Raw genomic sequence first — 27298 nt, 5'->3', positions numbered from 1 at the left:
TATCATTTCTCAGTGACTTTAACCTCTTCTGCAGTTAAGTATTTTTGTTGCAGCTTAATATATGCTTGTGTGAATTAAGTATGCTATTGCATAAATAACAGTTATCAGATGGGACTTTCCTGGTGGTCCAGTGGTTAAGACTCCATGTTTCCACTGCAGGGGGAGCGGGTTCCATCCCTGGTCAGGGAACTAAGATCCCGCGTACCACGCAGTGCAGCCAAAAAAGTAAAAATAAAACAAAAAAGGAAGTCTCTACTTCTTATAAATAAATTCTGAAATATTTTTAAAAGAGTTATCATATTTCCAGTTATACCGACCAGAATAACAACATATACTAAAAATCACTCTTAAGGAAACCCCACTTCCCTATTCAAAAATGCTTAAAAAAAAAAGGATCTGTGTACTTTATTTAGAATGAGTCTCTATGTTATACTAAAATATTTTCAGATCTTTTGTTCAGTATTTTACAAAAGTTTCCTTCCATAGGTTATGATGATGTCAGACATTGCTAAAGACAGAACGGCTCATTTACTGAAGAAGAGGGGCAGTGTGTCTTCTTTAAGTAGCCATGAGTTCCGGCGGAAAGAGCCTCGTGGGCGCACCAAAGAGTGAGTGACTGGATGTCCATTAACACACTCAATTATTGAATAAACAGGTTCATAATATTTATCAGGAGGAAAAAAATGCATTTCCTTTGGGACATAAAAAGGGAGAAAAATGGGCAAGTACAAGGTTTAGGTCATCTTTGGGGGCCATATTTTTTAAAAGAACGAGAAAAAATGGTAACTAGATTTATCATGGTGATCATTTGGAAATGTACAGAAATAATAAATCACTGTGTTGTGCACCAAGAAAAAGAGGAAAGAGAAAAAGAACAAGGAAATTTAAGTGATAAGTTGATCACAGCAGCATTTTTGTTACTATTTCAGAGACTACCCCAAAAAATCATCTACTGAAAAGAATGTCATATGCAATGTAGACCAGCTACTTCTTAACTGACTCCTGAATTCTTCTCCTCAATATTATATGAATACATCATTTTTGCATTTTTGTAATCAATATATACATATACAATACATTTAGCATTATTTTAAACAAATTTTGTAATGTATTTTCATAGTCTTTGTGCATATCCTTTTAAATGGTTGCATAATACAATATTTTGTCAGCTTATAATTCTGGGTTAGCCAACAGTTCCCCAATCATTGAGGATTTTAAGTTTGTTTCCACTTTTTAAATTTTTTACTATATAAGAAGTCTCTGATTGTTTTCTTCCCCAAAGTATAATTAGTGGGTCAAAGGATAATAAGTATATTTTTTGGCTCTTGCTACATATTGCATTTACTCTCCTAAAAAAGATGAATTAATTTTTAATACTTTCATGACATTTTTTTTGACTGCCATCGGGAGGAAAACCAAACAAATTATCCAACGCAGAGGTCAATTAATTTATATTATAAACTTTCCTTCTTAAAAGTTTCTACACGATTGAAAGATATAACAGGGCTTCCCTGGTGGCACAGTGGTTAAGAATCCACCTGCCAATGCTGGGGACATGGGTTCAAGCCGTGGTCCAGGAAGTTCCCACATGCCGCGGAGCAACGAAGGCCGTGCGCTGCAACTACTGAGCCTGCTCTCTAGAGCCCGCGAGCCACAACTACTGAAGCCCGCGTGCCTAGAGCCCATGCTCTGCAACAAGAAAAGCCACCGCAATAAGAAGCCCATGCACCGCAAGGAAGAGTAGCCCCCGCTCGCCACAACTAGAGAAAGCCCACGCGCAGCAACGAAGACCCAATGCAGCCAAAAATAAGTAAATAAAATAAATAAATAAATTTAAAAGAAAGAAAGAAAGATGTAGCATATTAATCCCCATGATTGGGAAGCAGGAGCTGGTGTGTCTGTTGGAACAGAGACCAGAAGAACTGGAAGAGATTTACATTCGAATTCTGAAACCAAATTGTTCTGCTCTCAGAATGTATTAATACACTTACTCAAAATTCTACTTTTCAACCCTAGATGATTGTGGATTACAAGTCCTGTACAAATGCTCTCTTTCACAGATAGGAAATATAAAGGAGTAGCAATCTCAGTGTACATCAGAAGTAAAGCTGGGAGAATAATTAACCTCTATAGCTTTTGCTTCTGATCCTAAGTCATTTTGACTGCTATTTCCAAGATTTAAGTGTAAGAGTTATTTTTAAACTATTTTAAAATAATTGTTAGCTTAAATTCAACTTTTTAGAAGCAAATATTATAATAATAATCTGACATAAGTCCTGGTCCCATGATTTAAAAAGCACTGTTCTTATCCAGAAACTAAACTATCATCCCTACTTGCATAAGTTTCATTTACTTCTTCCCTTTCAAAGCAAATTAGAAAGTCAAGTATATAGAATCAGAACATAGCCCAACCTGAAGAATTAAAGATCACTCTTATTTTATTGATGAAGTATAAAAACAAATTAAAAGGTAACAAGAACACGAAAATAGTTTTAGCAACACATGAGGAAAGATTTTTTTTTTACTAACAAATACATTTAAGTGATAATTACCTTGATATATTTCAAAATTAGAAACAGGGACTCTCAAACAAAATATTCAGAATGGATCCTCTATTGGAGCCTTTTTTATTAAATAGCAAATGAACAGATTCCAAGCACGCTTGCAATGCAGAGGCCATTTAGGAGGCTGCCTCCTAACCCTAACTCCCACTTATCTTCCATTGTCTTCATCCTTGCCAGGGACCAGAATGTATGGGTGATTCTCCTTCCTGAAATGGGTCTTCAACTAGTAGAAAAATTCTGAAAACTTAGTGGCTATCAAATGCAGCATTGTTTTGAATTTGCAGTGTTTTTTTGGAAAAACATATAGCTTTCACTTGAAAGTTATCTCAAAACAATTTTTTGAACAGATTAATTTCAACAGTATAAAGCATATGCTGAAGTATATTGAGGACCTAATACGTTATGTCATTTAATCTCCCCAGCATTAATCCTACTAGGTAGACATCATTCTTACCATTTTGCTATGAAATAGCTGAGACTTATGGGTCAAGGAACAATTTAAGGATTAGGATACAGTCCTAAATTATGAGTATGGCCAAAAGGGTCCACGAACTCTTGCCTTCTTCTCTAGTTCCGTCTTCCCCACTATCCTGCTTGCATCCTACACTTGGGCCATTCCCACCTTCCATATTTACAATCCCTCGGTGCTCTGCCTTGCCTCCAGCCATTGCCTCACGTTGCTTTCCCATGGGGTACCCTTGTCTGGAATGCTCATCTTACACTCTGGCTTCCTTCTTTTCCTCCTTCAGGATTTAGCTCCATCTCCAACTCTCCAAGAAGCTGTCTATCACAGTTTCCAAAACAGGTTCATTTTGCCTGACACACAGCGAGCCAAAACGCTAATATGCTGAGGTTTGCAGCAAAGAGTGTTCATTCGCAAGGCAGCCAAGCGAGGAGATAGGAGAACAAATCTCAAATTCACCTCCTCAAAGCCAAGGGGATCGGGAGTTTATGGGACAAAGAATAAAGAAGCAGGGTGGTATGAGGCGTGGGAAGTGTGGGGAGGGTGAGGAAAGATGATTGGGAAAAGATGCAGTAATTGTTGTTCCGTGCAGATGTTTCTAGCCTACAGCCCTCTGCACATTCTGAGGGTGGAGTTTTGGGCCCTCTGATGTTAAAAGGTCACTGATTGGACACTAGCGTCTGCCCAGTTGAAGGGTCAGTGGTCCTATCCAGCCTTAACTAGCTGACCTCGAATTAGATGCAGTTGACTCCAAGTTCCTAAACGATAACTTGGGCAAACATCTTATTGTTTAGGTTATGCACCGCTTGGAGGACATGAAAGTCTTAAAACAACCTTGATTAGCGAAGGCAGGTGAAATGGATGTAACCCACGGTTTCATAACTACCCAACTACAACCGCTTCCACTTCCGACTGGGTCGGATGCTCTTCCTTTCTGCTCCTGCTGCTTTCGCCTTCTACGTGGTACTGTATTTGGGTGTTTTCTTGTCTATCTCTCTCATTAGACTGTGGACTTATTGGCCTTTATAACAGTAAACACTCTGATAAGGAGAGCAAAGAAGCATAGGAGGTAGACCTACTTGGAAAACAGTTTCTTAGATGTGGCATAAGCTCAGCATAAGTTCTTCTACATTCTTGGTTTCTCTGTGGTCTTCTATAGAAGTAACTAACGCTTAACATTGATCCCTGGGCATAATGGATACCTGAAATGCCTTCTGAATTGTAAAAGGAAGATTGAATTTATATTCAATATAATTATTGTTAATTGTTTTTAGATTTGTCTCTTTAATGTAAATTATGTTTTCATTATGAGGTAATTTTTATGCTTTATTCTTTAAAAAAAAAACATTTTAAGCTGGTTTTTACTATCCCAACATCGTAACTGTTAGCGCACTGGCATATTTCTTCCGATAGCTACCTAGTTGTCATCACACTTTATCTATAATTTTGAATTTTGTTGCTTTTCAGTTAAATAATTGATAATAATAAGGGTGCTAAGCTAAATTTTACTGAGCCCTCACTATGACCTCATTTAAGTTTCAGAGACGCACTGTATCAGGAGTTGGCAAACTATGACCCGAGGGCCAATTCCAACCTGCCATCTGTTTTTGTATAAAGGTTTTTCCATGGTTGAAAAAAATCAAAAGGAGAATAATACTTTTTGTCATGTGAAAATTATAAGAAACTCAACTTTCAGCATCCATAAATAAGGTTTTTACTGGATCACATCCATGCTTATTCATGTATGTATTGTCTCTGGCGGCTTTGACACCGTAATGGCAGAGTTTAGTAGTTGCAATAGACGTGCAGGGTCTGCAAAGTGGAAAATATCTGTTATATGGCATTTTACAGAAATATCTGCTGACCCCTGTTCTGTAAGAGAGATGCTGTTAGCATCTTCATCTTACAAATGAAGAAACATGCTTAGAGAGGTTGAGGCTCCAAAGCTACAGAATCAGCAAGTGGCAAAACGGGCCTTTGTTTACAGTCAAAAATTCTCATTCTCTGAAAATTGGCTATCTACGTGTAACTTGGATCAATGAAACTCTTCTACTCATTCACCAGAACCTTCTGTTTCCCATCCATGGGTAAGAGCAGGTATTTACAATGACGTCTTTCTTGTTGGAAACAGGCTTTGGCAGCTTTCAAAGAGTATTTGAACAGATGTGCTGCTCTCATATCCTTAAAATGGAAATAGAAGCCTGAGATTAAATTACTTTCCCAGGATAATGTGACATGATATCCAGGCTTCTTATCTCTGAGGCCAGTAGTTCAAATGGTAGGTCAAGCCTAAGGCTGAAGACTGAAGAGTCTCTCTTTTGCCTCAAACCAAAATTACAGTGATATCATGAACCAGAACTTTGATGGATCCCAGAGCTCTCCACTTGAACCCACTGGTGGCATCTAATGCAGTAGGTAGGCCACATTATACTCTTCCACTTATTCATTTATTCAAGGTTTATTAAGCTTCCACTTCGTGCCACATGTAAGGCATATAAAGGTGACTAACTGTAGGGTTGTTATTCTCTCGAGAATCTCATTTTTCAAGTAAACTTAAAGCCACATGGTAATCTTTTTTTGGAAAAAATGGAAAAGATTACGTTCATTGCTTCATTTGAAATAAATGTTTATTGACCAATGAGTAGGTGGTGAACCACACAGAAATAATCTGGTGGGAAAGGCAATGCACAAGTCATTTTAAATGTGATGAATTTATTCAATGATTCCAACCTATACTACTTGAGCCGCTTATGTGCAGTTAAAAATGATGTTGCCTGGCCTGTTTCCTCCTTTTGATAAGCTCTATTGCCATCTGAATCAAACTAAAGCCCCCAGCAAGATCTGGATGAGACACAGCTTCCCTCCAAAGAGAGAGAAGCTTGAGAAACTGCATTGGCCATGTTCCTAAATTAAACCACAATAATAGCTAATATTAAGTTGTGCTTAATAGCTACACCCCATACAATATCCATATGAATCTCATAAAAACCCTGTGGGTTAAGTAGAGAAGGTACTTTTATTATCCCCATTCATCTCATTTATTATCTTACTTCTCTCAGGAGCCGAGATGAGTTGAAACTATTCCTCATTTCGTAGCACATTGTCATCGCTAATATGAGTAGGACCCCTTGTTTGCCTGATTGCCCCCTTCTTCCCCATCCTCACCCCCACTCTCATCTCCCAATAGACACCCACTCTGACGCACGAAATACTAAATATACAAGAACATACATACTTAAATACTATATTATATATATTTTTAATTTTCTGTGTATTATGATGTTTTGACATCTTCAAAAGCCTTTCTGGCTGGGGAGAGGCTGCCCCCGGCACCAGGGCTAGCCAGTTATTAAAGATAGTCAAGGACTCAGCAGGGAGCATGCCTTTAATATGCAAACTAACCAACTGGCATCCTGACACATTCTCTCTGGCCCCCCACACATCCCAGGAGGCAGTATTTCTCTGCCCTAATCATCCCAGTGCCAAGTACCAGGCAACTAGGGGCCTCTCCTATAGCTTAGAGCCCACTGAAATTATTCAGACCAGGCCAGTCCTGAGCTGTTTCCCCTGTACCGCTTTGCCTTTCCCTGGGAAACCCCAATAAAGGCCCCTGGCTCTCCCTTGCTCCCGTCTTCTGCCTCTTGACCACACTGGCATTTTTCCACATGGTCCTGTGTGGCATGTTGTGTCTCTTGCCTCTAGGACCTGTGAGTATAATAAACTGTTTTCATGAACCCGTCCTCTGACTCCTTCTGTGACTTCACCTGACTGACTCTCATAAAAAATTACAGAATGAGTACTTAAAGATATGCATTTTTGGCTTACATGAATGGTACTGTGCTATAAATCTCATTTTGTTTGCTCAATCTCATATCTCATTCAGTAGTTTTAGTTTTTGATGTTTACTCATGTGACTATGGATATCTAGCTCTTTGCTTCTTACTGCTGCATAATAGTCCTTAATATACATCTATCACTCATGCTCTTATCCATTCCCCTAGGGATGAGCACCCAGATTGGTTTTCCCTCCCTGCCAAGGTATGCAGTGCCATGTGGAACATCTTTGTACATAACCCTTCATTGGCATCTTTGTGAAAAGTGCCCTGTGAATGTGATCCCAGGTAAAGGCATTCCTGTTAAGGAAGATTTGAATTAATGGTGAAATAATTCATAGATGAAACTGCTTAACACAAAAGCATATCAAAATTTCTCAAATTAATCTACAAATGCACATATCTCAATCAAAACCCATTTGTACGTTTTGAGAAACTCAAAAAACCATTTCTAAATTTTATAAATAGGGAAAGAACTCTGAGTAACTAAGTTAACTTTGAAGAGTGAGCATAGAGGAGGAATTTACTCTATCAGATATTAAGATATACCACAAAGCTGTAGTAAGTAAAAATAATAATAAATACAGGAATAAGCAAATACGTGTAGAAATAGACAAATAGAGCAATGGAATACATAGAAACTTTAGAAGTAGACCTATGAATATATAGAACATAATACAAGAGCAAGGGTAAATGATGGGTTTTTTCTTTTAACACCTTTATTGGAGTATAATTGCTTTACAATGGTGTGTTAGTCTCTGCTTTATAACAAAGTGAATCAGCTATACCTACACATATATCCCCATATCTTCTCCCTCTTGCGTTTCCCTTCCACCCTCCCTATCCCACCCCTCTAGGTGGTCACAAAGCACCAAGCTGATCTCCCTGTGCTATGCGGTGCTTCCCACTAGCTATCTATTTTACATTTGGTAGTGTATATATGTCCATGCCACTCTCTCACTTCGTCCTAGCTTACCCTTCCCCCTCCCCGTGTGCTCAATCCATTCTCTACGTCTGTGTCTTTATTCCTGTCCTGCCCCTAGGTTCTTCAGAACCAGTTTTTTCTTTTTATTTTTTTAGATTCCATATATATGTGTCAGCATACAGAATTTGTTTTTCTCTTCCTGACTTACTTCATTCTATATGACAGACTCCAGGTCCATCCACCTCACTACAAGTAACTCAATTTCATTTCTTTTTACGGCTAAGTAATATTCCATTTTATATATGTGCCACATCTTCTTTATCCATTCATCTGTTGATGGACACTTAGGTTGCTCATCTCCTGGCAATTGTAAATAGAGCTGCAATGAACATTTTGGTACATGACTCTTTTTGAATTATGGTTTTCTCAGGGTATATGCCCAGTAATGGGATTCCTGGGTCATATGGTAGTTCTATTTGTAGATTTTTAAGGAACCTCCATACTGTTGCCACAGTAGCTGTATCAATTTACATTCCCACCAACAGTGCAAGAGGGTTCCCTTTTCTCCGCACCCTCTCCAGCATGTATTGTTTGTAGATTTTTTGATGATGGCCATTCTGACTGGTGTGAGATGATATCTCATTATAGTTTTGATTTGCATTTCTCTAATAATTAGTGATGTTGAGCCTCCTTTCATGTGTTTGTTGGCAGTCTGTATATCTTCTTTGGAGAAATGTCTATTTAGATCGTCTGCCCATTTTTGGATTGGGTTGTTTGTTTTTTTGTTCTTGAGCTGCATGAGCTGCTTATAAATTTTGGAGATTACTCCTTTGTCAGTTGCTTCATTTGCAACAATTTTCTCCCATTCTGAGGGTTGTCTTTTCGTCTTGTTTATGGTTTCCTTTGCTGTGCAAAAGCTTTGAAGGTTCATTAGGTCCCATTTGTTTATTTTTGTTTTTATTTCCATTCCTCTAGGAGGGGGGTCAAAAAGGATCTTGCTGTGATTTATGTCATAGAGTGTTCTGCCTATCTTTTCCTCTAAGAGTTTGATAGTATCTGGCCTTACATTTAGGTCTTTAATCCATTTTGAGTTTATTTTTGTGTATGGTGTTCAGGAGTGTTCTAATTTCATTCTTTTACATGTAGCTGTCCAGTTTTCCCAGCAACACTTATTGAAGAGGCTGTCTTTTCTCCATTGTATATTCTTGTCTCCTTTATCAAAAATAAGGTGACCATATGTGTGTGGGTTTATTTCTGGGCTTTCTATCCCGTTCCATTGAACTATATTTCTGTTTTTGTGCCAGTACCATACTGTCTTGATTACTGCATCTTTGTAGTATAGTCTGAAGTCAGGGAGCCTGATTCCTCCAGCTCCATTTTTCTTTCTCAAGATTGCTTTGGCTATTGGGGGTCTTTTGTGTTTCCATACAAATTGTGAAATTTTTTGTCCTAGTTCTGTGAAAAATGCCTTTGGTAGTTTGATAGGTATTGCATTGAATCTGTAGATTGCTTTGGGTAGTAGAGTCATTTTCACAATGTTGATTCTTCCAATCCAAGATCATGGTATATCTCTCCATCTGTTTGTATCATCTTTAATTTCTTTCAGCAGTGTCTTATAGTCTTCTGCATACAGATCTTTTGTCTCCTTAGATAGGTTTATTCCTAGGTATTTTATTCTTTGTGTTGCAATGGTAAATGGAAGTGTTTTCTTAATTTCACTTTCAGATTTTTCATCATTAGTGTATAGGAATGCCAGAGATTTCTGTGCATTCATTTTGTATCCTGCTACTTTACCAAATTCATTGATTAGTTCTAGTAGTTTTCTGGTAGCATCTTTAGGATTCTCTATGTATAGTATCATGTCATCTGCAAACAGTGACAGCTTTACTTCTTTTCTGATTTGGATTCCTTTTATTTCTTTTTCCTCTCTGATTGCTGTGGCTAAAACTTCCAAAACTATGTTGAATAATAGTGGTGAGAGTGGGCAACCTTTTCTTGTTCCTGATCTTAGTGGAAATGGTTTCAGTTTTTCACCATTGAGAATGATGTTGGCTGTGGGTTTGTCATATATGGCCTTTATTATGTTGAGGTAAGTTCCCTCTATGCCTACTTTCTGGAGGGTTTCTATCATAAATGGGTGTTGAATTTTGTCAAAAGCTTTTTCTGCATCTATTGAGATGATCATGTGGTTTCTATCCTTCAGTTTGTTAATATGGTGTATCACATTGATTGATTTGCATATATTGGAGAATCCTTGCATTCCTGGGATAAACCCCACTTGTTCATGGTGTATGATCCTTTTAATGTGCTCTTGGGTTCTGTTTGCTAGTATTTTGTTGAGGATATTTGCAACTATGTTCATCAGTCATACTGGCCTGTAGTTTTCTTTCTTTGTGACATCTTTGTTTGGTTTTGGTATCAAGGTGATGGTGGCCTTGTAGAATGGGTTTGGGAGTGTTCCTCCCTCTGCTATATTTTGGAAGAGTTTGAGAAGGATAGGTGTTAGCTCTTCTCTAAATGTTTGATAGAATTCGCCTGTGAAGCCATCTGGTTCTGGTCTTTTGTTGTTGGAACATTTTTTTTTTTTTTTTTTTTTTTTACAGTACGCAGGCCTCTCACTGTTGTGGCCTCTCCCATTGCGGAACACAGGCTCCAGACGTGCAGGCTCAGCGGCCATGGCTTACGGGCCCAGCCGCTCCACGGCATGTGGGATCTTCCCGGACTGGGGCATGAACCCGTGTCCCCTGCATCGGCAGGCGGACCCTCAACCACTGCGCCACCAGGGAAGCCCCTGTTGTTGGAAGATTTTTAATCACAGACTCAATTTCAGTGCTTGTGATTGGTCTGTTTATATTTTCTATCCCTTCCTGGTTCAGTCTCCAAAGGTGGTGCTTTTCTAAGGATTGTCCATTTCTTCCAGGTTGTCCATTTTATTGGTATATAGTTGCTTGTAGTAATCTCTCATGATCCTTTGTATTTCTGCAGTGTCAGTTGTTACTTCTTTTTCATTTCTAATTTTATTGATTTGAGTCTTCTCCCTTTTTTTCTTCATGAGTCTGGCTAATGGTTTATCAATTTTGTTTATCTTCTCAAAGAACCAGCCTTTAGTTTTATTGATCTTTGCTATTGTTTCCTTCATTTATTTCTGATCTGATCTTTATGATTTCTTTCCTTCTGCTAACTCTGGGGTTTTTTTTGTTCTTCTTTCTCTAATTGCTTTAAGTGTAAGTTTACGTTGTTTATTTGAGATGTTTCTTGTTTCTTGAGGTAGGATTGTATTGCTATGAACTTCCCTCTTAGAACTGCTTTTGCTGCATCCCATAAGTTTTGGGTCATCATGTTTTCATTGTCATTTGTTTCTAGATATTATTTTATTTCCTCTTTGATTTATTCCATGAGAAATGATGGGTTTTTAATAGATTGTTTTGGGAGAAAGCTGGCTTACTATATGATGGAAAAAAAAATGAAGCTGGATTCTTACACCATTTGCATGGTAGACTCCAGATGGAAGACTGAAATGTGGAAAGCTATAAAGCTAATAGAAGAAAGTATAGAATATCTTTGTGTTCTGTGGAAGGGAAAGATTTCTTAAATAAGATCCCAAAATGAAAAACTAAAATCATAAAGCAAAAAAAAAATTTGATAAATACAACTACAGTAAAACTTGTATTTCTGTTCAACAAAGAATACAATAGACACAGTTTGTAGGTCAGTAGAAGATACATATTTGTAAACTCATGCATATTAACAATTTTTTTAAAAAGGAGGAAAACAATTTTTAATAATCAAAAGAGATAAATAGCAATTTACAGAAGCAAAGCCCAAATGGCAAAGCAGAATGTGAAGAGATGCTTAAATTCACTTGGAAAGAGAAAAATGCAAATTAAAACAAGATTCCATATTACACCCAACTGAATGGCAAAACATAAGAAGGGAGAATAACACCAAATGTTGGCAAGGCTAGTGAGAATAATAGCTTATATAGGCATTCAGCAAAGAAATCTAACAGTATTTAGAAAAATAGGGATATACATGCCCTATTATCCCCATATACTGAGGACACTGAGGCTTGCTGTGGTAAAGTGACTGGCCAGCGTATCACAGTTCCCAGATGACAGAGCAAATAATCTGTGGTTCTCTGACCCTAGAATTTAGAGACCTCATGAAAGTATTTTTATTTGTTACGAGCTAATTGTACCCCACTACCCCTGCCAGATTCATACATTGAAGCCCTAATCCCCAATACCTCTGAATGTGACCTTATTTGGAGTAAGAAGTAAACTTAATTACCTCTTATTTAAAGAGGTAATTAAGTTTAAGTGAGTTCATTAGGGTGGGTTCTAAACCAATGTGACTGGTGTCCTTATAAGAAAAGGAAACTTGGACACCAACAGGCCTGGAGGGAGGCGATGTGAAGATACACAGGGAGGAGATGGCCATCCACAAGCCAAGGAGAGAGGCCTGGAACAGATCCTTCCCTCATGGCTCTCAGAAGGAACCAATCCAGCCAACACCTGGTTCTCGGACTTCTAACCTCCAGAAGTGTGAGACAGCAAACTTCTGTTGTTTAAGCCTCCCAGACTTGGTACTTCATTATGGCAGCCCTGGCTAACTATTGCAGTGCAGCTGACCCTTGTACAACACAAGTGTGAACTGTGCAGGTCCACTTACACGTGGATTTTTTTTCAATAGTAAATACTGCAGTACTACACGATCCGTGGTTGGAGCTGTGGATGTGGAATCAAGGATACTGAGGAAATGCAACCATGGATACTGAGGGCCGACCATAACTTCTACTAGATTTTCCACTGCAAAGAGGGTCAACACCCCTAACCCCCACGTTGTCAACTGTATCTTTGAAGGAGTGAATGGAATAGCATGAGCTTAGTTGGGGAGTTGAACGGGTGACTCAGAGGCCTGCTCTGCCACCACTGGCTGGGGTCAATTCCAGTGTGAGCACTTACAAGCTGCTGGTCTTGCATAAGTTATTAAGCCTTCTTTGCCTCAGTTTCTTCCTCTACAAAATGGGATAAAAATAATAGTTTTCAGTTCGGGCATGTTGAGAATTTATTAAAATAATACATGGAAGCACTAGAATAGTTCTTGGCACATCAAAGAGCAGAGCAAGTGTTGATCATTATTATTACATAGAACTTTGGCATCAAACTAGACCTGAGTTTGAATCCCTGATCTTCTGTTAACTAGCTGCTGTTTAATATTCTTTGTCTTAATATATTATCTATGAAATGAGAATAACAATGACTTCATCACTGCATCATGTCTTTTGTTTACTGAACACATTTTTGTTGCCTGGGTTACTGGCATTGTGCTATATGCCAAAGATGCAGTGGTGAACAAAATAGACTGTCCCTGAACTTGTGGCATTGCCCTTGTCAAGATCATAATGACTTTCACATTGCTGATGCAATGGTCAGTCCTTCTCAGTCTTCTCCACTGGTCCCTCCTCTTCTCCCCAATTTCTTAACGTAGGAGTGCCTCAGGGAGCACTTTGTCCCTTTGTCCCCTTCTTCTCTTGTCCTACACTTGTCCCCTCGGGAATCTCCTCCAGTCTAGTGACTGAGACATGGTGCTATGCCCCCAGATGTATATCTCTGGCCCACACATCTCTCCCAAACCCCAGACTCATAGGTCTAACTGCCTATTGACCCCTCACTTCAGTACCTAGCAGACATTGCAAACTCAACATCTCACAACTTAACTCTTTAACTACCTTCCTTCCCATTCAAGAGGAGATCCGTTGGATCAATTTTGAAAATATATTCAGAACCCAACTACCGGGACTTCCCTGGTGGCACAGTGGTTAAGAATCTGCCCGCCAATACAGGGGACATGGGTTCGAGCCCTGGTCCAGGAAGATCCCACATGCCGTGGAGCAACTAAGCCCATGCGCCACAACTACCAAGCCTGCAAGCCACAACTGCTGAGGCCACATGCCACAACTACTGAAGCCTGCGTGCCTAGAGCCTGTGCTCCTCAACAAGAGTAGCCATCTCAATGAGAAGCCCGCACACCGCCACCAAGAGTAACCCCCACTCGCTGCAACTAGAGAAAGCCTGCGCACAGCAACAAAGACCCAACTCAACTAAAAATAAATAAATAAATAAATAAATAAATAAATTTTTTAAAAAAACAACCCAACTACTTACCACTTACCCCCCGACTTGGTCTGGGTCACTGTATTAGCTTGAGCTGCCATAACAAAATACCACGGATTGTGTGGCTTTAACAATAGGAATTTATTTTCTCACAGTCCTGGAGCCTGGAAGTCTGAAATCAGGGTGCCAGCTTGGTTAGGTTCTGGTGAGGGCCCGCTTCCTGACTTGTAGACGGCCATCTTTTCACAGTGTCCTTGCATGGAGGAAAGAACGCTGCTGTTTCTTTCTTTTACGTAAGGAGCCCAGTTCTATCAGTTCAGGGCTTCACCCTTACAACTTCATTTCACCTTAATGATCTCTTTAAAGGCCTTATCTCCAATATACTCACATGGGGTGTTAAGGCTTCAATCTATGAATTTTGAAGAGACACAATTTTGTTCCTAGCAGTTACTACCATCTCTCCCCTGGATTACTATAAAAGCTTTCTAACTGGAATCCCTGTGTTTACACATGCTGCCCTACAGCCTATTCTCAGCACGACATTTGGAGTTATCATTGTAAAATATAACATGGATCTTGCTATTCCTCTGCTCAAAACTCTATAAAGTCTTCCACTTTATCAGAGTAAAAGCCAAGATTTTAAGATGGCCCACAAAACTCTACATTGTCCAGCTACCTGACACCCTGGTAACCTCATCTCCTTCCTCCCTCCTGCTTGCTGCCTCTTCTCCAGCTACTCTGGCCTCTATGCACTTCTTCAAAACTACCAGGCAGCCTTCTGCTCACAGCCTATGCATGTGCTTTCCTCTCCCCCGACACACCCTTCCCTCCGACATCAACATGGCTTATTTCCTCACCTCCTCCAACTCTTTGCTCAGGGAGATCTATCTTGATCATCCTGTTTAAAATTATACACAACTGCCTCTCTCCCATCCACTTTCAAGCTCCTTTAACTAAGCTCCCCTTTTCCATGTAGCATTTATCATCTTCTAACATAGCATATAACTTACTTGTTTAGTATTTTATTGTCTTTTTTCTGTCTCTTTTCACTAGGTTCCATGAGGGCAGAGATTTTAGTTTGTTTTTGTTTTCTGGGTTTTTTTGGTTTTTGTTGTTGTTGTTGTTTTGGGGGTTTTTTTTGTTTGTTTTTTATATCCCAGGGACCTAGAATAGCACCTGGCACATAGCAGTCACTCAATAAATATTTTTTGACAGTAGAATGAATAATTATTGCATTATCCTAATTCCTGAACACAAACAGGTTAGGTTCACAGGTCCGAGTATGTAAGTCCAGGGTGACTAAGGGCTTTCATCTTGCAGACAAAAGATGCATTTACAGCAAAAAGAAAAATGTTCATTCAAATTTTTAAAACAAGGTATACTTTACCTTCTTGCTGAAACATTCCATTGTGCACCTATTAAAAAAGAAGAAGAACATTATCATTTGTGTTGAACATCTGTTGGGATAGACGACACTCCTTGATGATCTCCATGGCACTGTGGAGGTAACCATGGCACACACACTCCCAGCCTCACCTCTCTGATGATTGCCAAGGGTAATGCGACTTTGAACTGTGCATTCATCCAGGAGCTGCAACAGAAGTTTCGTCAGCTGCTCTTGACCTTAACCTCACCTTCTCTTGAATAAAGAAACCCAACAGTGGGCTTCAGACACTAACTCTGACTTTCTATTCACCCACTCAAATTTGTTCTACTTTGTCAGTCACATTTCCTGGATTATCTTCAATCGCTTCAGAGCTAGACTTTTCACAGGTTGCATGGTTCATTCTTTGTCCTTCAGAATCATTCCTACTCTTAAAAATGTATCCCACAAGAACACATATCATGTCATTTTCTCTCCTCTTTCATTTTTGAAAACATATCTTGACTTTTGTTTCCATTACAACCTTTCTCTTACTTGTAAGATGGGACCCATAATGTGAATAAAATATCTTAAAACTATGTAAAAATCCAGCAATACTGCTATAAAACTAACTGGCTACACACAACTAAATTACCTTAACAGACAACTTGTACCTTCCACTGATGGGGGAAGAGTTGGTACGCTTTTGATCTTAAGCATAATAGTCATAAAAATGTCCATAGACATTTTGAGGTGGAAAGTTCACAAGTGAGGGTTTTTTTGCGGTACGCGGGCCTCTCACTGCTGTGGCCTCTCCCGCCGCGGAGCACAGGCTCCGGACGCGCAGGCCCAGCGGCCATGGCCCACGGGCCCAGCTGCTCCGCGGCACGTGGGATCCTCCCGGACCGGGGCACGAACCGGCGTTCCCCGCATCAGCAGGCGGACTCCCACCCGCTGCGCCACCAGGGAAGCCCCGAAGTGAGTTTTGATGCATATTTTATATTGTTTTCTACATCTTGTGTCTCCAGCACAGGAAGTCTTATTTTCCTTTTTATTCCCAGTACTTCCCACTTTGCCTGCCACATGGTGGGCAATAAATAGCTGTTGAAAGAATGAAGCAAAAAGAAAAGAACAAATGTACAAATTTATACCCTGAAGCCTTCTTTTTCTCTGTGCTCTCTGAAATAACCCCGCTGGGAGGCAGCACGTGACTTTAACAACAGATTTTAAAAAATAAGAGAGGGTCATGCTTAAATGATTCCATTCAAAATACGGTAGTTCCAGGCATTTCACAGTTACAAATCGAAGAAAGAGGTGATAGTGTGACCTTCTTAAGCTGCTAAATGAATGGCTTCAAGGCTAGCTATCTATTCAAACATTATCTCTTACTGCAGCTTAAAACATCTAAGGCATAATGGCAGTGAAAATGTCTGGAAATGAATTCTTAATAATAATTAGATGGTATTATGGCTGGTGAGATTTAATTGACATTGTTTCTATCTCCAACCATCATGACAATAAGACATGCCTTGTACTTATTCTGTGTAATTCAAGGAATGGTCAGCATGCAAATTTGTAAGATGTTTTCAGGAAAACTGAATTTCATGAAAAATAAACATATTCCAACTCCCTAGCTAATTTTTTTGGCTCTTTTCTGCATAATCATAACACAGGCTGTTGGGTTAGCATGGGACACAATGTAAGAGAGTTACTTTTGTTATTGTGTACCAATTTCATGCAGCTATCTCCACAACCAGGCTAATTTCAAGTCTGTCCTGAGCAATGGTACATGTGATTCCAAGTATTAATGGAAATTTATATTGGTTACAAATTGTTACTCTTCTCTCTAGAATAGTATTAGTTCATTTGTTCACTGTTTTCACCAGCAGTTTACACCAGACTTTCAGTTTTCCTGCTTTTACTTTTAAACTACCTTCCTGCCTAAAACTTTACAATTCCTTTGGGCACATTTTGCCAGTTGAAATCCTTTTCTTCCATAAATGCCAACAAGCTGATGAAACACATAGACAGCAAGAACATTTTTCACATTTAAAAAAATCAACTACAGCGTTCCATTCGCAGTGAGATCATGTATCTAAGAAGGATTATTATTATAAACTAGGGAAGGCCTGGTCATAGGCAACAGAAACTCATCCACGTGTAATGTGAAATATACCCAATAAATTTGTTGTGCTGTGAATACAGCACTGGTAATTAAAATTATAAATTTGCTCTTTGAAGCAGCTCACATTTTTATGTTTAAAAATTTCAAAGGGCTTGAATAAAGCTGTTTATCAATAGAAAATATGTACATGTTTTTCTAAGTCAGTATTCTGAACTGACATTGGTAATTGCAAGCATTTTTAATATTTTGTGTCTTCTTTTTGTCTTTTTTCATGCAATATATATTGTATTTTTTCTGTTCAACTTACTCTCTTTTCTCTCTCCCTTCTTCCGAGGCATCTCATTCTAATATAGGAACTATCAGATATCAGTTTCAAAAAATACCATAAATAGGGTTTTTAAAAAAGTAAAATTTTTCTATAACTTACATGAAATTATAGTCTTGGTTGATACATGGTCAGATTTCCAATGTACAGAAATCAATAGACTAACCAAATATTTTCCTTCTGCATGATAAGGGAAGCCAGGTTAATATATCTGAAATATCTGAAATCTCACTCCCCAAAGCCCCGTCTCTTCCACAAAATTAACTCCAAGTTTTGTGCTCTATTACTTGCAGCATCCCACTTCCAAACTCTGTATCAGTTAAAATTTGTATCAGTTTTATCTAATGCTTCTTATAAAAATCTTTTTATAAAAAATAAAAACAGTGGCTTAAACAAAATAGAAATATATTTTCTCTTACATAAAAGAAGTCTAGAAGGACTAGTCTTCTAGCTTCTGATCTACAATCCATAACGTCATCTCAAGATCCAAGATAGCTGCTGAGCTCTTGCCATCATATCCATGGTCCAGTCATGAACAGGCCCCTGCTGGTTGACTTGGTTGAATTCTCTCAGAATTTTCACCCATAACTTCCACTTACATCTTATTGGCTCATAAGCCACATGGCCCCAGTAGCACTAAAGAGTCCAAGCATTTGTCTTCAATTTGAAGAGAAATATTCCCACAAACTTCTGGTACTGCTACCAAGGAAGAAGAGAACATTGGAAAGCAAATGAGTCCCTGCCACAATGGTCATTATAGTTTTCTTTATAATGATGGAATATTGAAAACAACCTAAATGGCCTGTTTAACTAAAATGCAGTATGTTCATAAATTAAATACTGTCTTGATATTTAAAACATGGATGCAGATTACTATTTATTGACATAGTTATCTGCTATATATTTCTGAGTGAAAAAAAAACGGCATCTATAGTAGATCCCATATGTAAAATCATGTCTGAAAAGTTTTTTTAACATTAAGAGTGGTTAGATAATCACTGAGGTTAGTAATTTTTTGTGTAACTTTACTTTGTTCTTTATACTTTCCTGTACACTTTGAAATTTTTACAATGAGCATACACGGTTTACAGATTGCTGTAGAAATAAAAAGGCACTGTAGAAATCACCTTCAGTATTTCAAAAAAAAAGTCACTCTAAAGAACTTTCTATTTGCACATCAATCTTCAGCCAATGGGGTTTTGAAGCTGCCCTTATGACAGTTACCAATATCATACTGATAATATTACAAACGGCACTGGATATCATTTTTTTAGTAACATGGCAATAACAAAGCAATAGTATCCAAAGCAAAAAATCATTACTTGCTTTTTTGTGTTAGACTTCTAACTCTGCTAATTTGAGTTTTATACAAACTCTACTTCTCCTTCTATGAGTTTTTAATATGGCGTTTAGTAGAAAAGAAATAGGGTTTTATATCTTCTTATGTTTGTGCAAGTAACTTTTAATTGCAGCAATTATTTCAGGTAGTCATTGCCCCTATTTCCATTCTATCAGGTATGACCATATATGAAACTTTGTTACAGAGGTAAATAGAGTATTTGAAATCTAAGTCGGCCTTTCGTATGTGTGTGCAGTTAAGCACTTTGCCAGTTCCCTTTATCGCTGAAATGGGCAGAATAATGACTCTTTTACTTCCTTAAAGGGGGTATTTTAAAGATAAAATGAGACAATTGATGGAAAATATTTTGCAGAAAAAAAGTAGCATATACAGTATTGGGGCAGCCTGGCTTATCTTAAAATCAAGGGGCTTATGTGCATCATTGGTTTTTCTAAGCAGAAGTTACCATCTTTGGCACTGCTCACAACACCTGCAGCCAACGCGGCTAAATAGGTTGGTTGCTACTTCAAAGGGCAGCAGAAAATTGAGGAAAGCAGGTGTTATAAGAATGGAGACTAACTCACTAATCCAGAAATCCATTGTGGAAAAGCAGCCGTAATGTCTTACATCACTTTCTTGGGCTGGGTGGGTAAACCTTAATTTATTGTTTAAAGTGTATTAAATGATTTTAAAAATATAATATCCATGATTTTCTTAAAATAGCAATTTGCAGGAAGCTCACTAACTCCCAACAGCTCAGAACTAAGTATTTAAAACTCCTTGCAGAGAGAAAATAAAGTCCCCAAAGATTAAGAACAAATATCTCATTCTCATTTAATTAAAGAAAACACTTAGCCTGCTTATAAAAGTAATCACTCTGAAAACACACACACACACTCACACACACACACACTGTTATATCATCTCCTTTGAAATATCTGTCTTAACCTCCGTTTCACAGGTGGAGAGAACTGGGGTAGAGATCTGAGACTGCCATTAGTGACAGCTGAATTTTCTCTGATTAAGTAGTGCTGGAGGGACTTTAGGGGTTACTCTTCATTTGAGTCTCCTGTTCAGCACCTGGATAAGCTTATATTGCCTTGGTAACCAAGCCAAAACCCTTTCCTAATGTTGAAAAGGGTGATTGATGCTTATTGATTACTATAGTTTGGGTGAATTGCGGTTCCTCTCATCATGTAGATGAGTTTCTCGTTTTTCTTTTTTCTCCTAAAGGGATTTTGTGAGGTACATTTAATAGTAAACTCCTTATAATCTCCCATGTATGTAAAGAGCTTGTTGCCCAACATTTTAAGCTTCCTCACATAATCCCCAGTCCCTTTTTTGAGTTCTGTCCACTTTGAGGAGAGACTTTTGCACCTGCAGTAGAGATGCAATTGACAATAGCTTTTGAAACGTGTACAGTCGGCCCTCGGTATCTGCTGAGCATTGGTTCCGGGAGCCCCCCATGGACACCAAAAGCAGTGGATGCTCAAGTCCCTTATATAAAATGGCGCAGTGCAGTTGGTCCTCCATATCCATGGGTTCCGCATCCGCGGATTTAACCAACTGAAATACGTGACTGGGTGAATCCCTGGATGCGAAGGGCTGACTGTACATACTCCATTAGCCCACAGATGGAACAACCCGTGAATACTTTCGTGTTAATCAAATGCCCCAGGCACTGCACTGGGCTTCAACCACTATATTGAGACCTGCTCCAAGTGACTTCTCTACACTGGTAATATTTCCATCTCTAAAATGTTTTAGACTTTAAATGTATTACCAGGATATTTACAGGGGACTTGCTTGAAATATTTTTAGAGAAAATATAAAACTTCTGTCACATCTTTGCTAAGAGCAACATGGTGTTTTGCTATTATTGTTATAGTAACTGTTGAAATTTGTTTTCTCCTTGCTTTTAGCTCTCTGAGTACAGTGTCTTATATGGATGAACCTAGCCAGCATGAAGATGCCTCTCACCTCGCAGTTCAGATGGAAAACACCTACCAACTGGGTGTGTTATTTTATCACTCCATCCTATTTAAGACTTCTAATTTTATGGGTGATATTTACTTAAAATAATATCTGATAACCTGGCATTATCTTCAATGCTAGCACAATATAAGGGATCTTAATTAATTGGGTGATCTGGTATTGCTTTAATTTCTTCCTCTGCAAAGTGGGACCAGTATCCATTGCCTACTTTTCTTTATCAGTATTTTCTAAATACCAAGCAAGTCACTGGGCGGCACTGAGGTGTAGTTGTATTACTGAATTAAGGAGTTCATTGGGTATTTCTTGTGGAGTTTTTTATATCTACTTGAGTTAAATGAAAGAGATATGCACTATAGTTTTATCAAACAAAACCAACCAAGGTTGCTGATGGGTGGAGAAAAAAGCCTTAAGACAAAGGCAAATGATTCCTGGTCCCCTGTTGACAGAGATGTTTATCTTTTCCCGCAGAGGTTTTGGGTCTTTGAAAACAAAAATCTTTGCACCTGCCCCTATACTCCAGGTGGAGTCCACAGTGACTATCATTCCCCATTCACATTTCTTCATAGAACTACTTGCTTTCTCTAAATGAGTACCTTCCCACTATTATCTGGATCCACATATAATTACTGCTGTATAGAAATTCTGCAGAGACTTACCAGTGACCAAAGGAAGACTCCATGGGCCAGAGTGGTTTCATCTGTGGTCAGTTAACCTCAGGAAAATTATAGACCATCAGCACATCCCATTAGGCCTTCTAGCCAGTTTTCTACAGTAATCCCCAAGATGACATGGAGTATAAGGCTCCATAATTAGTCTGTCTACTGGTATTTTCACAGTGCCTATGGTAGACAACTAATATTCCTGCCAACCAAGATACATTTATACTCCTTCTGGTAGCCTGACCCAGTTTCCTTTGGGGGAGCCCGACCACTGCCATCATTATCACTTTTGGTCCATAGCATCCTCCTGAAGCTGACACTGGCTTCAGAGATGTAACAGTGACTGATTTGGGGATTTGGTCAAGGCCGTCAAAGCCTTTGAGGTTCAATTCAGAAAATGTTGTTTGGGCTGTTGAAGAAGCAGTTCATATCCTGAAACTGGAAAGAATAAGGGCTTATGGCAGCTTTGGCCATCTTGCCCTCACATGAGGCCTGAGACCACGACATACATCCAGCTGTGTACTCTTAGACTTTTCAGTTAGGCAAAGTAAGCTTGGGTCAGGTCTTCCTGTAACTAAAAGAGCTTTGCCATTCGGTGCCTATGACTCTGGGCTCTGCATGCTAGAAGGCTTTGAATCTGATTTTCACAAGATAAAGCATTTGAAATATGAAGCCCTGTGTTTCTTCTTCAAAAGGATCTATTTTCATAACATTTCTCCAAATAAACTAAACTGTCTAATCAGTTTTAGAAGTACTGAGTGTTGAAGCAAGTTAGAAAAGTAATTTTAGAAATAGCTTAGTATAAAGTATTTTCCATATTTTCTTTCAGAAAGTCATGTGAATTATTCTTTTGTGATTAAAGTCTTTTATACATGACAATCCATTTTTAAAGCATTTAACTAGCTATTTTGTTAATAATCAAAAATGTATTTCTACTTCCACTTGTTTCTGGGTTTATTTTGCATCTGAAAGAAGGTAGTCTGTGGGCCTTTGGCAAAGATTTTATCCTATCTATACAATGAATACTGACCAGAAGAGTGAGGAAAAATTCAATCACCAGTATCACTGTGTTTACTTTTTCACATGCATCATGTAAACACATCTTAAATGTTTAGCATGTTTGTCCTCCCTTTATCTAAGTAATTACAGCCACCAAGAATGAGATAGATCATAATTTTTAAAAAGGGGGAATGGAAGAATGAAAACATATTTCTTATAATAAAAGCCACTTACCTCTTCCCATTAATTAATTACTGAAACATGAGTACAGAAGAAAAGACGAGCTGTAGGGTCCAATGTATATGAATCTGAACACTCATTTTGCCTATTCCTAAATAAATGATGTTTGAGCAAGGGACTCAGCATCCTTGAATCTCAGTTTCTTCATCTGCAAGTAGGGATAATAGTCCACACATCTAGGGATACTGTGAGAATTAAATGAACTATTGTATTTAAATTGCTTCCCCATTCAGTATGTTATTGCTTCTCAAACTGACTGACTCTAGGTCTTCACCTTAGATCACTAAGAAGAAAAGCCTTCTATGATATCCAACATAATTTCCTATTAAGTATGGAATGAGTTCTCCACAGGACTTTTTCTGGAGCAATGACTATAGAGGTACCTGATTTTTTAAAAACACTGTGAGCACCACGTCACACAAGGGCTATAGAGGGCCATCTTTGCTGCCACATCGAGACAGTCCACCTGAAGCCAATTATTGAAAAATAGAATCTAAAGACAGAGAGAGAGACATCGTTTGAACTCAACTCCCGTGAGATGAGCAGGCCCTGTCACCAGAGGCTTTGTTGGACAGAGTCTGCCAGTCTCTCAGTGCTGACTTTGCTCCACCCTACAGAGTCCTTCCCGCCTGTGGAGGCCTCACTACATCCCTCCTTTATACTGTTGCCCATCTTGCTGCCTTCTCAGCAAGAGCAATCCCTGTCTCTTTGCTCAGAATAAGGTAGCAACAATAACAGCTACAACACTCTTAAATAACAAAGCTCTAATGAGTGGCTTTTTTGTGTGGCAGGCACTGTTCTGAGCATTTTAAATACTTCGTCTCATTTAATCCCAACAAAAAACAATATGTGATCATTCTTATCACTATCCCTATTTGGGAAGCTAAGACACAGATATATTAAATAACCAAATTTTTATCTATTCTCTCTTAAATCTATTTTTATGGACAAGTTTCTCTTTCTTTTTTTTTTTCCATCCTGATACTTCTTCAGATCTTTGCTTTTTGATTTCTAAAGACATTTTTTCCTCCTAAAGAAAAAAATTTTCTCTAAAAAAAGGAAATGAAAAAAAGCTTAGGCATTCACATTAGTTGATTCTGAAAGCTTCAGGAGCTTGTTTTGGAAGTCAAATGCTGAATATTGACTCTCTCTCTTTGCCTCTCAGCATCCCAGCCTGAGTAAGGCAATAGATAATTCTGGCTGTATAGGGCCAAGGTCACAAAGAAGTGAGAAAAGAAAAGTTTACTACCATATTTTAAATTCTTTTCAGAATAGAATCTCATTAATGAGATTAAAAAGACAAACCTGAGCAAAGTGCAGAAAGGGCATTGGTGCAGCTGGACAGTGGGAGCTGAGACTCAGGTGCCCCCAGGATTCCATCTTTCCAGCCCTAAACTGTGTGAGGCTCCCTCTCTCACCGTGGCCTGGCTGCCTTCCCACTATGAGAAACAGCCTCCAGCAGTTCCTTAGAGTCACATGTCATAACTTTTAACACCAAAAAGAGACTGACTTTTTTTTTTTTTTCCTAGCTCCAATTTAAAATAAAAATTCCAAGAAAGGACTCTAATTGGCCTGGCTTGGGGCAAGTCCATCAAGGGCCAATCAACCATGATCTGGACTTGGGCTCAAAGAAAATGATGGTAGAGCCTAAAGAACCACTTGTTTAGAGTGGGAAGAGGACCAGTTCCTTCCATTTGGGAGATGCTGTTCCCAAATCACAGGGAGGAGTATTAAGCGTAGGTGGACAAACATATGCACTGAAGGAATTTACTATTTTCTGAAGGGAACAATGCATACGGTCGCTGTAATACATGGCCAAATTAAGTTCCGTGTGAATGATACAGGTCAAGTTAAGGTAAATGCCATACGAGTGCTTGGTAGGAGGGAGTGAAAAAGAGAGCTACCAATCTAAAGGACATAGTCTATTTAATTTAGTCCAAGCTGGTAGTATCATTTTTTAATTTCTTAAGTAGGAAGGGAGAAACCACTCTCAAATTTAGCCTCATTTCACTAGCGTACGCAAGTGGAAATCTTCTAAAACATCCACAGGATGGTGACACAGTAGGTGTCTGGGAGCTTGCCTGCTGGGGCTGGTGCCCTAGCTCTGACCCCATGAAGCAAGAGCAACCAGGACCAACCCTTCATAGGTTTATAACTGCTTGTCGTTCTCCTGTAGAACAGAGATTCCTGCTGACTCAATACTGGGGTTAATTTTCATACTCGTAGCAGACGTCTCTGTTTTACTTGTCCACATTCATTCCCCAGGCTGATTTAAATTTAATTGAACAATTCATGTATAATCATCAAAATAAAAATACTATTAACTGAGCCCCAGGAGGCTGACCTAACTCAACTCTAGGCACGGGCTGTCACCTTCTGGTTAAGTTCAGCCATAGGGAAACTTCAGCAGGAAGAGAGGAGTGTGAACCCTTGCCTTTGGGCTCATCTTGGGCTGTTTGCATCTATCAACAGAAGGACATAAGCTACTCTTAAGGGAGCCCTCTCCACATGGCTCTTCTGGGATCTAGTTCCCTTCTCAGACCCCGCTTTCAATAAAGCTATGGGGTGGATGGATATGATTTGAAATTACTTCTTTGAAAGAAATTCCATCTGTATTTTCAGGTCCTACCAAACATTTTCCTGTTGTCATTGTCAATCATATTCTGAAAGATGTGTTAACTAACTACCTACAAGAAGAAAAATATGAACCAGAGCTCTGTAGACAGATGACTAAAACGATTTCTGAGGTATGCGTGTGATTTCCCAAAGTGTTAACTATGATGAGAATATTTGTTGAAAGCACAACCCCCTACTTTTTGATGAAGGCAATTAATTTGCAGTAGCAGTAAAACTGCTTATTTTTATTTTATAAAAATATTTATTAGGTCATATTCTATGTGTGTCTGTGTGTGTGTAAAAAGCCTTTGTCTAATACAATTATTATGTGCATCACTTGCATGTATTCTGTTTAAGAAATATATAAAACTGCCCCATTTATTTAAAAATTTTTATTGTAAAAAATACACTTTAATAATCATTTTTTCTTCCCCAAGGCACCTTCTTTGTATGCCATCAAATGCAAACATTGTGGCCTTTAAATACCTTTCTATTTTTATCAAGTAAAATGCTGGCACCCCATCAGGTTTTCTCTACTTTCTTTTTTATTACAAACTCTCTAATAAGCATTCACGATTAGTCATATTACAGGAGACTCCAGCTGTATGGTCCCTTAATTAGACATGAACAAGAGGGTATAACTCAAATGCCAACATTCTTTGAAGGGAAGCCATCTCAACATAGATTTTCAAAGAATGTAATAAATCCATTAAACTCTATTCTCTGGATTATCATTTTTCCATGTGCCTTAGAAAACGTAGATTTCTTGCTTGGGCTATCATTTTGTCCCTAAATGTCCTGTCTTGTGAAGCCAGTGCTTGAAGGAAATTATAGCTACCATTCTACAACAGTTAAAAGGATCCAAGGGCTTCCCTGGTGGCACAGTGGTTGAGTGTCCGCCTGCCAATGCAGGGCACATGGGTTCGTGCCCCGGTCTGGGAAGATCCAACATGCCGCGGAGCGGCTGGGCCCGTGAGCCATGGCCACTGAGCCTGCGCGTCCAGAGCCTGTGCTCCGCAACGGGAGAGGCCACAACAGTGAGAGGCCCGCGTACCACAAAAAAAAAAAAAAAAAAAAAGGATCCAAAATGTATCATGCTGTTTTCTTCAATTAAATCCACTATATTTATGAGGAAAATTAAGACTCTTACATTTCAATGTGACTAAGTGAGGATTTTTTTTTGCTTTTAATTTCTAGGTTATTAAAGCCCAGGTCAAGGACTTGATGATTCCACGATATAAGCTAATTGTGATGGTTCACATTGGACAACTGACTGGCCAGAGCATACTGATTGGAAGCAGATGCCTCTGGGATCCTAAAAATGATACCTTTGCATCTTACATTTTCAGAAATTCTTCTCTGTTTGCTCTTGCAAATGTCTACACAGTTTACTTTGAGTGACTGAAAACAAGAAATCTAGTTCATACTTTTTAAATCAAGAAATAGGCTGTATCTTTGTACACAAGTTTCACTGCCCAGACGTTTGAGAAAGACACAACACGAATATTTCAAACAATTGGAAGTTTGGGGACTTTTTCATACTCTTGTAAGTATGAAAGAGTATACTTACTCTTTGGAGGAGAGAAGGTGACACAAGAAAGAATCTTGTTTATCCAAAGAAGGAACTAAGTCTTGGTTCTGCTGGATTGTTTTTTCATAGACATAGATTCTTATTAAATATTGCCTTGGGTACTAATTATTTTAATTACACTTTAATTAGAGAGTTAGAATTCCCT

General features: G+C 38.7%; 1 protein-coding gene across 1 annotated transcript; it reads left to right on the top strand.

Moving 5' to 3' along the window:
* The first annotated feature begins 460 nt into the window (after window positions 1–460).
* DYNLT5 (dynein light chain Tctex-type family member 5) lies at window positions 461–27298 on the top strand. Its single transcript, XM_022581188.2, has 4 exons — window positions 461–608; window positions 20976–21067; window positions 25569–25693; window positions 26760–27298. Exons 1-4 carry the CDS (start codon window positions 490–492, stop codon window positions 26961–26963), a joined length of 540 nt encoding a protein of 179 aa, XP_022436896.2. The 5' UTR covers window positions 461–489; the 3' UTR covers window positions 26964–27298.

Source organism: Delphinapterus leucas, chromosome 1 (genome assembly GCF_059928025.1).
Source record: "Delphinapterus leucas isolate spDelLeu-1000000601 "Yukka" chromosome 1, BTC_Dleu_Yukka2, whole genome shotgun sequence".
NCBI lineage: Eukaryota > Metazoa > Chordata > Mammalia > Artiodactyla > Monodontidae > Delphinapterus > Delphinapterus leucas.
The sequence above is the reverse complement of the archived record's forward strand: the minus strand, read 5'-3'. Positions and strand labels throughout refer to the sequence as shown.

What these genes read in the sequence shown, in the direction of transcription:
- DYNLT5 (XM_022581188.2), top strand. Translation starts at nt 490, where the DNA reads ATGATGATGTCAGACATTGCTAAAGACAGAACGGCTCATTTACTGAAG. An exon ending in CCTCGTGGGCGCACCAAAGA is followed by an intron (nt 609 to 20,975) that starts GTGAGTGACTGG and finishes CCTTGCTTTTAG; the next exon opens with CTCTCTGAGTACAGTGTCTT. An exon ending in GGAAAACACCTACCAACTGG is followed by an intron (nt 21,068 to 25,568) that starts GTGTGTTATTTT and finishes CTGTATTTTCAG; the next exon opens with GTCCTACCAAACATTTTCCT.